General features: G+C 38.2%; 1 protein-coding gene across 1 annotated transcript in view; it reads right to left on the bottom strand.

The window, feature by feature from the left end:
- Positions 1-4,379: 4,379 nt before the first annotated feature.
- Positions 4,380-16,578, bottom strand: part of nfatc4 (nuclear factor of activated T cells 4) — a 186,203-nt gene continuing 174,004 nt past the window's right edge. Inside the window, exon 10 of the mRNA XM_028793592.2 lies at positions 4,380-6,172. Coding sequence (XP_028649425.2) covers positions 6,105-6,172 — 68 coding nt within the window. The 3' untranslated portion in view covers positions 4,380-6,104. The remainder of the gene's footprint in view (positions 6,173-16,578) is intronic.

Below are 16,578 nucleotides of genomic sequence, written 5' to 3'. Positions count from 1 at the left end.
GTAAGTAGATCGGGTTCACATCCTGGGTCCTCTGTGTGTGGAGGTTGCATGTTCTCCCTGTGTGTGTGTGAGTTTCCTCTGGGTGCTCCGGTTTCCTCTCACAATCCAAAGACTTGCAGGTTAGATGTGTTGGTGGTAATGAAGTGGCCCTAGTGTGTGTTTGGGGTGTGTATTTGTGTTTGTTTGTCCTGTCGCCCTGTCCATGTTTTGCTGTTACCTTACCCCCAATGCTAGCTGGGATAGGGTCCAGCACCCCTTGTAAACCAGTTCAGGACTAAGCAGGTTAGACAATGACTTTTTATGTTGATGTGCTTGTTATGAAATGTGTGAAACTATTGAATGTGTTATGTTTGCTTCTTTTACTGAGAACAAGTGTAAGTTAGAATTGTGTTGTGACAAATGTCAATAGCCCAACTAAAAACAGAAAAAAGAGATCTGTTTATGTTTGATGTGATCAGTCTGCAGTTAATACATCCTTTAGAGTTTTTGCTTCTAGTAGAAAGACAACATGTACCAGAATATGAATTTAATGCTGGTCAGTGGTATTAGAAATGTCCAAACTGTATACATTAAGTCAATTATTTTAAAACTCAATCCACCTATAGCCAAACATCCGTCTAGTTTTTTGTCTGGCCAATCAATGATTAGTCATTTTGAATTTTTAGATATATTATTCAAAATTAGATTTATACTTCATTTTTAAATTCACACAATGTTTCAAAAGTATACTTCAGACTTTTTCCCAGCCTTTTACAATAATAATTTAAAAATAAAAAAATGGATTTAGACCCTGAACATGCTTCATGCTTTACTAGACTGATTATTTATTTATTTTTTTATGAACTGTTTAGTTTAATCTGAATATAATAAAATTCAACTTTGTCCAAGCACTACAAAAATCAGGACCTCCTTATATTTTTACAGATTACTTAAATACTCATACTTGAAAGCATAAGCAGATTTTGAAAACATGTTTTTGTATATGACTGTACCGCATATTCTGTCAACAACAAATTTACAATGTGTAAATTAATCTCCTAAGAAAAATAGGAAAAAAGATCAAATCAAATACAGCTAAAACCAACCTACATTTTAAAATGTTACAAATAAATGTGCTTTCCTTACGATTCACATGTAAACACAGCCACCCTGTTGACATATTTTGCACATTTGCTTTCAACAGTTCATCTAATACTCATTAAATGACCTCGGTAAATGTGAAAAAGTCATTTTTATCATGCAAGAAATGGGAATGCTGTCATGCCACTAGGCACAAATATAATGTTAAAGTGGAAAATTTGGTTGCTTTGGCAGTAAAAAGCAGACTCAACCCACAGTCTTTCTAAGAAAAGTATTATGAATAAATCCTATATAACATGAAAGGAAGAGAGAGAGAAAATTGAAGGATTTGACAAATCAGATTTAACAAAATAAACAAAAATGCTTGAAGATTGCATGTGGCATATGGTAAACTGACTGTTTTAGTAAGCACATGAAGCTAGTGTGACTTGCTTTAGACAAGGTAAGGTGTACATGAAATAAGCATAGTTGAATGTGTCTAGCAATGAACTGACAAACCTTCTAGGACTCCAGTTTAGCTGTGAACATGCACTGGCTTATTCAAGTTAGAACACTGACATATTGGGGGATATGTATGTCAAATGTTAACCCCCCCCCCCCCCCCCAAAAATATAATGAAACATATACAGTATGTGGAATCACATGTGGAGTATAGTAATGTATTTCTGCTATCTAAAGTAATAATGGGATAAATTTGTAGGTATAGATTCAAAAATGGGAAGCTTTATGTCACTTGGAGAAATTTCTTTCTGAACTAGTACTCAAATTTGATAAAGCTAACCTCAGGTGACAGACAACATACTGTAGATTTTAATTTGTGATTACATATTCATGCATAGCACAGTGTAGTACTGACTTGTGCTGCTGCCTCAGTGTGGTCTTAAGTTGAATGCTGCACCTTTTATCTTGTTACCATCTGTATTGATTTATTTTTCTCTGGGCCCTCTGTTTTTCCTCCCTGAAACATGCAGCTCTGGTTGACCAAATATCCCAAATTAACCATGTGAGATGTGGTGGTACCATGATAAAGACTGGAGTCCTATCCAGTGTTACATTACAGAAGGCTTTTGTGAAAAAGCAGGTAAACCCTCAGTTTACTACCTTGTACAACTGATTTTATCAGCAATTGCCTGAAGTGTTTTCTGTATGAATTTCTCTGACTCTTACGTTGTATTTGAAGAATTCTGAGCTACTTCTCCTTTCAATGCTTCTTCAACTTCTTTAATATTTGAGGGTATTCATTTATGCACAGTTCTCTGAAGGTTCCACCACAGCATTTTAATGAAGTTAAGGTCTACACTTTCAATTCACCTTTCCAAAACTAATTGTTTTTCTTTTCTGCTATTCAGTTGTGGATTTGCTGGTATGGTCACTATTATTGTCCTGTTCCATAGTATGATTTTGGCCAAGCTTTGGTTATCAGGCAGATGAGCTCAATAATCAAATTTTAAAAAGGAGTTCATATTAGGGTGTCCAGGCCCTGGGGCTCTACAAAACAACTCCATATCATTACCTTTTCACCAATGCACTTTACATTCCATAGGAGTTTTCCTTTTTAGCCAAACACAGTGAAGTTCATGGTAACCAAGAAAGTCAGCTTTACCTCTGTCTGGCCAGAAGACATTATTCCAAAATCTTATGGTTATGGTGGAGTAAGAGAGCTTTTGCTGCTTTTTTGCTATGACAGCTATACTTTTTCTAATGATAAAGTCCTAAATTGTAACTTTTCCATGTTGACAGTGGCTTTTTGGTTCTTTACAGTTTTTCAAAATATCATGCAGTCTGATCTTTGGAGTGAATTTTTTGGAACTTTATTCCTAGGAATATTGTCAGCTTTCTTGATTGTTCTTGATTTGCAAATACACCATTTTAGTATAGAATGAAGACTTGGTTTGCTAAAAGGTTTTTTAACCTCTCTCAGACTATTGAATTGAGACATCTGCCAAGGTCTTTCTCCTTAGCATGGAGTTCCACCAAACCTGAATGTTGCAGACTGAACTGCCATAAGAAATTTGACAATTCAGAGGAGACAAGCTCATTAGTTTAGCTAATAGCTAAGCTGTTCCAGTATCTCCTCTTAGATACCCTTTAAAGGTTGACAAGGTTTCCAGTTCAGCTGAATGACTTGGTGGTTTGTTCCAGATTCCTATGTACATCTCTTTAAGTAAAAAAAACTGTTTCCTGGTTTCAGTCTTAAGGGCCCTTCTTATAAATTATTCACTATTTTGTCAAAAGAATGTGGCTTGATCTGCTTTATTGTATTGATCCCTTTGAGAATTTTGAAAACCTGGAATATGTGCCCAATCAAATGGATTTAATTCTCTGAGTCATTCATAGTAGGACATGTCCTTAAGTCCTGGGGAGGCACCTGGCTGTTCTTCTCTGCACAGCTTCAAATGCTTCTGCATCTTTTTTGTTTTGCATTTTGGCCAAAGGTTCTGTTTTTATATTGAGGTGTGTCACACACGTGCGCATGGGAGGCAGCTAAAGGGCTTGAGGGACGGCAGTTCTGAGACATACTGGGAGGTGCCGGAGTACACTGACTCTTTTTCTCTCTTGCCTGCAGACCGTTCCCGGGAGATTCCACCTGGCTCTCGTGACATCATTTCCGGGACCGAGCCAATGGAAGGAGACCTGACTGGCTCCGGCCCCTCTGACGTCACGTCCGGGCTCGGTCCAATGGAGAACGAACACATCCCTGATCCTTATGACCTCACTTCCTGTCTTCCCCTTTAAAACCCTGCCCTCTTTCCTAATTCCTCAGTCTGGTTTTGGACTCGTTTGTATGCACTTCAGTGCTATTACTCTTCATTGCAACTTTGCAGCCAAGGATTTTGAGATTATACGGGTGGCTGCCCCAAACCTTTATCGGAGTATGTCTTATTCTTTCACAGGTGTTAACACTTCTTGATCATCAAATAATCAGGTTCTCATAATTAATAACACATGGCTCAAATAATATTTTCAAGAGATTGAAGCACTAATGGTGTGTTTAGTTTTTCATGCATGGTTTCTATATGCTAGCTATTTTATGTTGATGAAAATGACAAAATCTGTTATAGGTTGCTTACTGCCTGGAATGTGCGCTATCCAATTTTAAAACATGTGGAGGACTTTATATATATATATATATATATATATATATATATATATATATATATATATATATAATGTGTGTGCGTGTGTGTGTGTGTGTGTGTGTATAATACACAGTGATATAAAATACATAAATATTCACAATAATAGGATGTTACTAGTTTTACAAGAGCTTGAGTGCTGTAGTGAATTCTAATGGGGAGTAAACCAGCTTTAGAACTCTGATATTGGTAGTACCTGGGGTGTCATTTAAGTGCCATTTTACCTTTAAATAGCAGCAGTTCAGATAATCCCTTTTGGTACACATGCAAGCAAGAATTTCATAGTATAGTGTGCACATGCCAATTAACTTGAAGTTAAAGTTGAACTTTATAGTGAACCTGATATATGGCTCTCTTGTGGCAGCTGTAAGCATAACATACATGCAGACCTTATAATTGCATGTCTGGCTAATGCTGGCTTGCATGTAAATTACACCTCTGCTTCTGAATGCCGCTATTCTCTTTTGACAGAGTGTATGTAAGGCTTTTATTACAAGAACATCAAGAAATGATTCAACTGGATAACTAAATTGGAAAATGGATTATTGGAGCTTGTGTACTCTGGAATTCTGAACCCTGTTAAGCTAAATTATTATTAATTTCTCTATTCAGTCCATTGGGCTTCTTTGTTTAGCTAGTAGCTGAGCTGTCCCAATATCTCATCCAGATAGTTCTTAAAGGATGTTAAGGTTTTTGCTTCAAATACATGAGTTAGTAGTTTGTTCCAGATTCCCATAACTCTTTGAGTAAGGAAGTGCTTCTTGGCTCAGTCTTCAATACACTTCCCCTTGATTTTTGCTGGAGTCCTTGCAAATGGTATTCACCGAAAAGTTCAAAGAATTTGGCAGGGTTCTACTTTATTAATGCCTTTAAGAAGTTTGAAGACCTGGATTAGGATTTAGCCTCCTTTGCTTGACAATAAACCAGTTTAAGTGTCTTTGAGCCTGTCAGAGTAGGACATGTTTTTAAGTCCAGGACGTGCCTAATCATTCTCCTCCGCACAACTTCAAGTGCTGTTATGTCTTTCTTGTAGTATGGTGACCAGATCTGTACAAAGTACTCCAGATGTGGTCTCACAAGTGCATTATATTGTTTAAGCATAATGTCCCTTTTATTTTTTTTGACAAAAGTGCTATTTTTGTTCAAAAAATTTTAGATTTGTTAAAAATATATAAAAAAATACAAGAAGTTTTTTTATGGTCAAATTGCCTCAGTTGTGCATATATCAATAGTGTCATGCATGTGCAGACTTTGAAAGCAGGACATAAGTAGGGTTTAACTTTAGAGCATTTGCAGCATTAGACCCAGTGGCAATCCATTGCAATGCACAGTCACTAGAACAACCAATTAGGAGTCGCCAATTAGCCTAACCGGCAAATCTTTAGGATGCAGGAGAGAAAAATGTGTAAATTGACACAGACAGAGACCAGGTCAGAATTCAAACTGATTATGTAGATGTACCCAATAGTAAGAGGTCAGTTCTGCTACGATGGCTTTTCTTTCTACTAAAGACTTACCAGTGGATCTTAGGTTATATTATAAAAACAATGCATCCATCCATCCAACCATCCATTGTCTAACCCACTTAATTCAGTTTAGATTCTTCTCACCAACATGGTTACAAGGAAATAGCCAATTTGGATGGAGTGCCAGTCCATCACTTGTCACATGGTAAAACAAAATATTTTGAAAGCTATTCCTGAGAACCTTGTGCAACTGATAGCAAGAAAGATTCCACTAAGAGTCTGATGTATTGGCCAAGGAAAAATGCATTGATTGTTAGACAAGGAATATTGCAGGCTAACACTTGTTAATAATTACTGTTCACACCTCTATAGTTCGAATTATCATGAAAAAGCTGCCAGAAATGTAGCTAAGTAAGGTAGCTTAGAGTTCTCTTGATTCAAGGCTTGTCTCCGGAAATGAGTTGAGGTTCTCACCTATGAATTCATTGACTACAAAAAGAAAGAAAAAGATAGTTAGGTATAATATAAAAAAAAAATCAAGTGTTTGTTAATTATCAACCTATATAGCATACACAGATAATACATTTTTGTCCACTTACTGTAGTTTAATGAGTTTTACCCCACTAGTATGGTGTAGTGCATTTCATTTCTACCTCATGGATCCAGTGTCCTGGGTTTGAATCCCATGGTTGGTTGCTGCATGTGTCCGAGTGGGCTTTTCTTCATCTATTTGTGTTTTTCTCCCCAAAGATGTCTTTCTTAAACTAACATTACATCTTGCCTGAAGAAGAGGCCTGAATTGCCTCAAAAGCTTGCATATTGTAATGTTTTTAGTTAGCCAATAAAAGGTGTTATTTTGCTTTGACTTTTCATTAAACTAACATGCAAGTCTAAATTAGCTGTGTGTGAGAGAGGGTGTGTCCTCTCTGATGAACTGGAGTCAGATTTAAGGTTAGTTGTTACTTTGTGCCATGTGCTGCTGGGATAGGCTCTGTCCCCCCAAGACTCTGAATTGGATTAAGATGTGTACACAGTATATACATTGCCATTGCCTGAGTATATTTGTGTAATGGGTTAAGGTAAGAAAGCAAATATTTGTGGTTTTTAAAGGTTGATCATTTTGTCATTGCTGAGTGATATGCAAGTGTCTCATTTGCCATCTACACTATCTCTCTGATAACAGATAATTTCTCTGCTGTCGTAAAAGCATTTTTGGAAGCATTCTTGGAATTATAAGCATACTCATCATTGTTATCATCTTAAGGTGTTTCTTGTTCCCTTTCTTCAAAAAATAAAAAAAAAGTTATCCTTGTATCATGTTTCCTCATTTCAAGACTCGTTAAATATATAAAAAAACATTGGAATGGCAGTGTGGACTTAGCTTTACATCTAAAGCTGGGATATTTGGAATCATTTTATGATCATTTTTTTTATTTTGGGCACAAATATAAACAGATTCTTACTACAGCTTTCCTAAGAACGTGCCATACTCAATTACTCATGAGAAACAGCAGGATGTCGGCTCATCATCAGCTGAACTGTTTTAGTGTGATAGAATGGTTCTGGTTTTGTACTAGCCCCAATTATTACAGCCGTTTCTCATTGGAATTTTTTTAGGCCTTAAAGTCTGAACGTTGAGTTGTATCAACAGTAATATCCATCCATCCATCCATTTTCCAACCTGCTGAATCCGAACACAGGGTCACGGGGGTCTGCTGGAGCCAATCCCAGCCAACACAGGGCACAAGGCAGGAACCAATCCCGGACAGGGTGCCAACCCACCGCAGGACACACAGAAACACACCCACACACCAAGCACACACTAGGGCCAATTTAGAATCACCAATCCACCTAACCTGCATGTCTTTGGACTGTGGGAGGAAACCGGAGCGCCCGGAGGAAACCCACGCAGACACGGGGAGAACATGCAAACTCCACGCAGGGTGGACCCGGGAAGTGAACCCGGGTCTCCTAACTGCGAGGCAGCAGCGCTACCACTGCGCCACCGTGCCACCCTCAACAGTAATATGCATGTAAAAATTCATGAATTTCAACTTGGCCGTTTTTGAGTGATTTTTTTTTTTTTTTGACGCCACAATTGCAGCCACCCTTGCCGAAGGACAAACTTCAACCTTAATACAAAATCTTGTGAAAATCAGTATAGCCACTTTTGCATTATTGACAAACAAACAAGCCGTGATCTTCGGGTTGAAAAGAGGTCCTTAGTTTACAAAACGGATAAACAACATCAAATGAAGCAGGAAAAACACCAAAAGACAGACCGATGGTATTACAATTTTATTTACTGTATATAGATGATGTATTTTCCCTTTTTTGTAAAAGCAAAATCTGGGGTGTATGGACTTTTTTTAATTACCTGTAACAATATGTGTGATGACTAAGAATAAAGAAGCTAGGAAGCTTATTTTATTTCAGGCATTTTAAGTAACTATTTTCATTTTAATTTATTCTAATACAGTATGATGTGGTTGCAGCACTGGACGCAAGGCATTAACCAGGAACTGACTGGTCAAGATGCCCATGCATCAGCGGACACACTTGCTCATAACTAGCCAATTCTGAGCTGTCCATATTGTAGGGTTGTGGAGGAAAAAGGAGTGCCCGCCAGCAAAACAGGTGAACAAGCAAACTCCCCAAATATAGTGAAAAGACAACAAGTCCTTGGAGCTGTGAGGCCCAACATGAAACTCCAGTATTTAATCTATACATATCGAGGAATATACAGTCATATGAAAAAGTTTGGGAACCCCTCTTAATTCTTTGTATTTTTGTTTATCATTGGCTGAGCTTTCAAAGTAGCAACTTCCTTTTAATATATGACATGCCTTATGGAAATAGTAGTATTTCAGCAGTGACATTAAGTTTATTGGATTAACAGAAAATATGCAATATGCATCATAACAAAATTAGACAGGTGCACAAATTTGGGCACCCCAACAGAGATATTACATCAATACTTAGTTGAGCCACTTTTTGCAAATATAACAGCCTCTAGATGCCTCCTATAGCCTTTGATGAGTGTCTGGATTCTGGATGGAGGTATTTTTGACCATTCTTCCATACAAAATCTCTCCAGTTCAGTCCAATTTGATGGCTGCCGAGCATGGACAGCCTGCTTCAAATCATCCCATAGATCTTCGATGATATTCAAGTCAGGGGACTGTGACGGTCATACCAGAACTTTGTAATTCTCCCTCTGCATGAATGCATTTGTAGATTTTGAACTGTGTTTTGGGTCATTGTCTTGTTGGAATATCCATCCCCTGCGTAACTTCAACTTTGTGACTGATGCTTGAACATTATCCTGAAGAATTTGTTGATATTGGGTTGAATTCATCCGACCCTCAACTTTAACAAGTGCCCCAGTCCCTGAACTAGCCTCACAGCCCCATAGCTCGATAGAACCTCCCAAAATTTGACAGGAGGTAGCAGGTGTTTTTCTTGGAATGCAGTGTTCTTCTTCTGCCATGCAAAGTGCTTTTTGTTATGACCAAATAACTCAATTTTTGTCTCATCAGTCCAAAGCACTTTGTTCCAAAATGAATCTGGCTTGTCTAAATGAGCATTTGCATACAACAAGCGACTCTGTTTGTGGTGTGAGTGCAGAAAGGGCTTCTTTCTCATCACCCTGCCGTACAGATGTTCTTTGTGCAAATTGCTCTGAATTGTAGAACGATGTACAGATACACCATCTGCAGCAAGATGTTCTTGCAGGTCTTTGGAGGTGATCTGTGGGTTGTCTGTAACCATTCTCACAATCCTGCGCATATGCCGCTGCTGTATTTTTCTTGGCCTGCCAGATCTGCTGGGTAGTGATGGGCCGCTCGATACTGAAGTTTCAATACTGTGTCGAGCTGTCGAAGCACTGGAGCTCGAAGCGCCGCTTCGAGGCTTGCTTCAAATGCGCCCGTCACGTGATTTTGAGGCACGCTAGCGTAATGACGTCATTGATATCTGCGCAGTCAGCAGTCGATTTGGTCACTCACTAGTCTGTTAAAGTGCTTTGGCTCAAATCGTAAAAGCAGTTGTCTGTGCTACAGCGATAAGGTGCGCTAACCCGAGTTCAAATCCTAATTGGGGCTCGCATATGTTGAAATAAGGATTTTGTATAAAACAGTTAAGTAGTACTTGTCTGTAAGTTAACAAATATATTTTGGAGACATTATGAACGATTTACATGGGGCACCTTTTTCCTTGGTGTGGAATCGTGTCCACCTAGAATCTGTAACAAATTAATGAGCATATTTTGCATAAGGTAGCACGTATTATAACAATCCAGAATCTACTCTGCGCCATGTCGATCATATCAGAGAGGCTAAGAAATGCTTCACTAAAGCCGACGTGGTCATTACACCAGTATATGCGCAAGACACTCTCATTAAACATTTTTACTATTCAGTGATTCCCAGATCTGTAGCTGATTTGTATTATTGATTTCCAAAAAGCAATGTGAGTAAAAGCGTGTGCTGCATAACTAATCACAACTGTCTATAAAACAGAATCAACGCCATCAACAGTGTCTTCTGCAATTTAAGGAAAGCCTCAGGATTTCTGTTTTAATGAGACAAAAAGTTGTAAAGAAACTTTGCGAATTCATCCAGAGGTGAACATAAAGCTCACTCAAGTACTGACAAGAAGGTGCAGCTGGATAAGCACATCTGGAGCCAAACTTTCAAAAAAGCACCTGACTTTGTCAGCAACATCCTTTCCTTCTGAATGCATCTTATCAAAGGCTGCGCTGGGGGGGTAAAGAAGTAATCTTCTGAACTGCAACACAACAGAGTAAATCATTGATGTAAATAGAATTTTTGAAAGACTAAGCTTTTGTCATTTCTGTATTCTTAAACCATCCTCCAGTTCCACAATCCCCCGCAGTCACTGTCACATTTAACGTTCCCTGCTCCTCACCTGTCTTGTTACTCAAAGCATCAACACTGAGTTTCATTCAAGGCTTTACCGTCCTTCCTTTCATAGACATAAAATAAGACACACATTTCCTCTACATACGTGTCCAATAATAATAGTAAACTGGCAAGAAACGAGAAAAGCACAAGATGGGAATATTCATGACAAGAGCCTCGGCATCAGGGTGAGGATGTGCCTTGTCACCCATTACGTGAGCTCGTCTGCCACCCTTCAGTTGCACTGGCACACGTTACACTCGGGGGCAAATGCAATGGAGAATACTGACAATGTACACCTTCAGAAGTGGAATAAATCGACTGTATAAGTAGAGCATTTCAGATAAACTATGAATTTTGTTAATCATAAACAATGCAACATAACTATTATATGTGTTGTTACTTTTTATTTATTCTCACCAAACGTTACATATCTACATGGGAAATGAACGTGGGTAATATGTTTATAATCATTCTCACTAAAATACACTGTCAAAATATATTAATGAGCAAATTGAGACACATTGGCCTTTAGGAAATATAAAAAAGCGTGTGCGCTGTCATTTAGGACAGAATGCATTGTTAACGTCACGCACTCTCTACTGACGCGATGTCACGAAAAAAAAGAAACGGCACAGTCCATGCAAACTCACATCCTCCTTGATTTTTGACCTTATGATTAATTGTCAATATCAAATCAATAAAGTCATTTTAAGATGACAAGTCTGCTATAGTCAGTTCAATTAACGCTCTTTTTAAAAAGTTTGCTTATACAGAATATAAAACAGAATCTCAATGATACAGGACTCGCGAGTAGTAACGAATAATATGTGACACTGAGAAATTATAATTCCTAATAACGGGAACAAGTAAAAACTACGACTTCCTAAAATGGACACTGTAAATGTATAGGCATTTCAATAAATAATTTAGGAGACTTTTGTGTGCATTTCAATATCGATTTAAGAACTACGTAGGCTACCTGTTGTACTTTAAATGGTACCTCAAGCAGCACTTAACAGTAAATAGTCTAACAGGACAATGACTGACTGAAACGAAGATGCTGCACTGCTACAATAAAGGGTCACACTGTCATTCTGCATGTTTAGAAGGCGCTGATTGGCTGAAACTGTTTATAGCGAATTGTCCCAAGTTGGAAGTGCCGTATACCGATCAGAAACGAAAAGACACATTTAGGCATGCTGCACAGTAGTTTGTTTTTCTACAATACAAATTCAGTAGGACACCATGGTCTCCAAACACACAAATATGAAGCTTATTACGTTTTACAGTGAAACTCTTTACATACACAATATAATTAGTGACGTGTGACCCTTGCCTGACTATGGTAGCCCAACCATCCCTCGATAGCTCGATTCGCTCGCTATCCGTCCAAGCTGAAAATATTGTTAAATGGAGGAATTGAAAAAAAAAAACCTTGCACAAGAGGAGGACCAACGACGCGAACCCCTGTTGTTGTTACTGAGAGACAGTTGCGATACCATTGAGCCACCTAATCGGGATAATTAATGATCTCTGCACAACTGAACTACTACTACTGTTCTTACTGGGGTGGATGTAGAAATATGTTGTTTGACATATGCACGTTAAATTGGTTTAATTGACACGAGAGTATCATTGTTGTATTCTCCTAATGAAGACGAAAAAAGTATATTTATAGATGTATACTATATGACGTACGGTTTTGAAGAAAATTAACCATTCCATAAAAAGGTTGCACAATTTACCTAATCTTTTTATATATACAGTATATATAAAGTTGATATATGACAATATATCTTTGACACTACAGGTATCCATCCATCCATCCATTTTCCAACCCGCTGAATCCGAACACAGGGTCACGGGGGTCTGCTGGAGCCAATCCCAGCCAACACAGGGCACAAGGCAGGGAACCAATCCCGGGCAGGGTGCCAACCCACCGCAGCACTACAGGTATGTATCAGACAAAGGAAATCACAGCAATCCACAAGAACAATAATTAATTCTCAGCAACTACCTGAATTGTAGTTTAACGATATTAACTGAAGTGTGTAATGTCAATACGAATTACAAAATATAACTAGAGAGTTAAGTGTCAGATAGACTCTCAAAATATAGAGGTCAATGCCTTTGAGTGTGCTGAGGCTTCACAAAGATTCAGTAACCAGTGACCATGTCTGCTCGAGGGTTTCGAAGCCCTGTCATAATCCAATCTCAGTACTACGCATGTCTGAGGTTTCGGAGCCCCATCATGATCTCAGTACTATGCATGTCTGAGGGTTCAGAGCCCCGTCATGATCTCAGTACTACGCATGTCTGAGGCTTCAAAGCCCCGTCATGACGCAATCTCAGTACTACGCATGTCTGCTCGAGGCTTCGAAGCCTCTGTTAACCCAGTGCGCATGTTCGAGGCTTCGAATCTGCTTGAGGCGTCGAAGCCTCAGTTAACCCAGTGCGCATGTCAGAGGCTTTGAATCTGCTGGAGGCTTCGAAGCCTCTGTTAACCCAGTGTGCATGTTCGAGGCATTGAAGCCCTGTCATGATGCAATCTCAGTACTACGCATGTGTGCTCAGTGCTTCTAACCAAGCTTGACGATTCCAGTGTGCATGTCTTAGTGCTTCGAATCATTATTCATCGAGCTCCCATTTGAAGTACATATGGCATCAACAGAGTTCAAAAACTCGACAGAATTCCCATTGAAATGAATGTTTGTGGATGATCCATACATGTTAAATGATTGTGCCCGATAATACTTTGTGGCAAAAAATAAAATTATAAATTATACATCATGCAAAGAAGAGCTTTAGTAATACGGGTGACGACACATCTCTCACTATAATACTCTCATAAATATCCATTCTTCGCCTCATGCAACGTTTTCATGCAACACTGAACATATGTCATATAGTATACATCTATATATAATTGTTTTTGTCTTCATTACATACATACATACATACATACATAAAAAACATACATTATATACATCCACCCTGCTGAAAACAGTAGTGGTGCAGCGGTAGCATTGCTGCTCCATAATAAGGCTTGCGTGGGTTCAGGTCCCACGTCCACCCATTATGAATTGTCATCCAAAAGAGTCTGTTTTTCTTTTTTTTTCCCATTTAACAGCAAATTCCACCGTGGACCGAGAGCGAGCAAGGCGAGAACACTAGTAAAGATATATCAAATGGAAATGGGCATCTTGGTTTATGTCTATAACAAAAAAAAAATATTTGAGTGACGATTTCACTTGTTATTGTAGTTGTTGATGGTGGGTTTGGCGGTTTATATTTTTAAATATTAAATTAATAAGGTGGAATGTGTTCTTATGTGAAGATGTGTTCACGAGGGAGGGATGCTGCTGGTAAAAGCAAATGCTTTTTCGGCAGCAGGTCCAGATGTGTTTATCCCGCTGCTTTTTGTTGTTGCCTCAGCACTCAAGAGGATCTTTAATGCTGACCTTGATATGTGCGCAATGCTAACTTGATACATGCACTGTTCACCTCGGAGTGTCCCATGTGTGTCTGTGTGTCAGTGACTGATCTGCGCCGTGTCTCTCAGCCACTCTGAAGTGCTCCGGATTGACACCTTTAAATGTTTGGTGCAGCAGAGCAAATTCAACCTGATCTACTACAGCGGGTTTGTTATCACCTTATTCATGGACGTCAAATGGCAACGAATAGAAGATGAATTAATGTAAATACGTGAGCTGCCTTACGCAATTAGTCATCGCATTTAGATGGTGATTTGAAGTGGGGATGATTCCCGAACAGATCTCTTATGTGATCCTTCCACAGTATCTCTCAAAATTATTTAGTTCAAATTGGTTATAAAGATTTCACTCCAGATTTTTTTAAATTATTATTAATTATGACGAGTCTTTAATTCGGATCGAACTCGGGCTAGCACTACGCTCAGAATTTGAGAAGCAACCACCTTAGTTAATTGAGCCACTGACGGCGTCTTTCCTTCGTAGTGAACTCATTACTTTTGTGCTCCACAAAATATTGTAAAGTATAATAAATGAAATATGTCAATACTTGATCAAATAATAACATCTGTGATTTAAGGATTTCACCTTTTCTTTCTCTAACGTGCTTACCTATATCATGGCAAAGTACAGGGATAAACCTTTATTTTCTGTCTACTCCGTTTTAATTAAGTCAGACCAAAGAAAACATTTAAGGCTATTAAATGTGATCTCAAGAAAAGATGAGGGTTAATTATAATACTAATAACAGGAGCGATTATAATGATACAGTGCAAAAGTAAATACTAATTGAAAGAGCCGGGAATCAATGAGTGAGGCGTCTTATTTTGATTAATTCTTGCTATCGTATAGTGCATTCTGCCTGTCGGCGTTAGTTATATTTATATTTTTTAGACATCAGACACTAGAAGCTGCTGACGAACCCTTCTCTTCGTTGTCAGTCTATAGCTGCAAAAAAATAAAAGCAATAAGAGTTGTAACAGACGTCATTGAAGTGTATCATAAGTTTGTGTAACGTTAATGAAAATGGCCAGGAGGTGTCACTAGAGAGGTGAGTGTCAAATGCTTCGAAGCTTCGATACAATTTCCGACACAATTGGTTCAAACGTGTTGATGCTTTGTGAGGCTTCACTCCGCCTTCACTACTGCTGGGTTTAACAGCAACTGTGCCTGTGGCCTTCCATTTCCTGATTACATTCCTTACAGTTGAAACTGACAGTTTAAACCTCTGAGATAGCTTTTTGTAGCCTTCTCCTAAACCATGAGACTCAACAATCTTTGTTTTCAGATCTTTTGAGAGTTGCTTTGAGGATCCCATGCTGTCACTCTTCAGAGGAAAGTCATAGGGAAGCACAACTTGCAATTGACCACCTTAAATACCTTTATATCTCATGATTGGACACACCTGTCTATGAAGTTCAAGGCTTAATGAGCTCATCCAACCAATTTGGTGTTACAAGTAATCAGCACTGAGCAGTGACAGGCATTCAAATCAGCAAAATTACAAGGGGACCCACATTTTTGCACAGCCAGTTTTTCACATTTAATTTCATTTCATACAACTAAATACTGCTTCACTAAAAATCCTTGTTCGGGAGACACCCCAGGAGTCAGATGTTCCTAGGAAATGAATGACATACCACTGTTATCTTTTTGTTGAAAGTAGAGTCAATTGTTATGCAGGCTGAGAGGGGTTCCCAAACTTTTTCATATGACTGTAAAATCTCTTTTTGACTCTTAATAAACTGACATTTTCTTTTCAAAGCTGTTAAGATATAAATTGATGTGGTTTTGTATTTTCCTTCACATTTACACATAGCACATAAATCAAAAGATGCTTGAGGTTTCATTTATTACAGGAAAATTTTCATAAATGCTTTTCAGATTCAGATTGCATTTCATTGTATTTGAAGAGGACACTTTTTTGGGTTTGCCTATTTTAAGTTTAAAACAATCTGCCTAATCCAAAAAAGCAAAAAAATATCCTTCTTTATGAATGTTTGAAGTGCCTGTAAAAAATATGTTTGCCACACCCCATTGGAACTATTCACATTTTATTATCCTGCAATATAGAATCTTAATTTAGTTCATTTTTTTCCGATGATAAACTAGTGCCAAAAAGAAATCGGAAACTTAATGGATCATTTAGTTTTAAATGAAAACAGAAGTCTTGTTAATTGGGCTCTTACTATTCAATTACAGCCTGTTTTAACATAACTTCAGACCTGATTAATCCAGTTTGGGGTTTCTGGGAGCTGGAGCCTATCCCATCTGAGTTGGGTGCAATTTGGAAGAATACAATAGACAAGGAAATCCAATAAAACAGTTAAACTATTGACAAAGGTGAGTGCCATTTTTATTCATTTTTCTCTTATAAAGTGCAATATGATTTTTTTTCTTTCTTACCTTTTTTATTGATGTGACCTTTTATCACTTGTCTGCCTCTTATAGTACACTGCATATTACTTGTGAGATTGTT

This window comes from Erpetoichthys calabaricus, chromosome 2 (genome assembly GCF_900747795.2).
Source record: "Erpetoichthys calabaricus chromosome 2, fErpCal1.3, whole genome shotgun sequence".
NCBI lineage: Eukaryota > Metazoa > Chordata > Cladistia > Polypteriformes > Polypteridae > Erpetoichthys > Erpetoichthys calabaricus.
The sequence above is the reverse complement of the archived record's forward strand: the minus strand, read 5'-3'. Positions and strand labels throughout refer to the sequence as shown.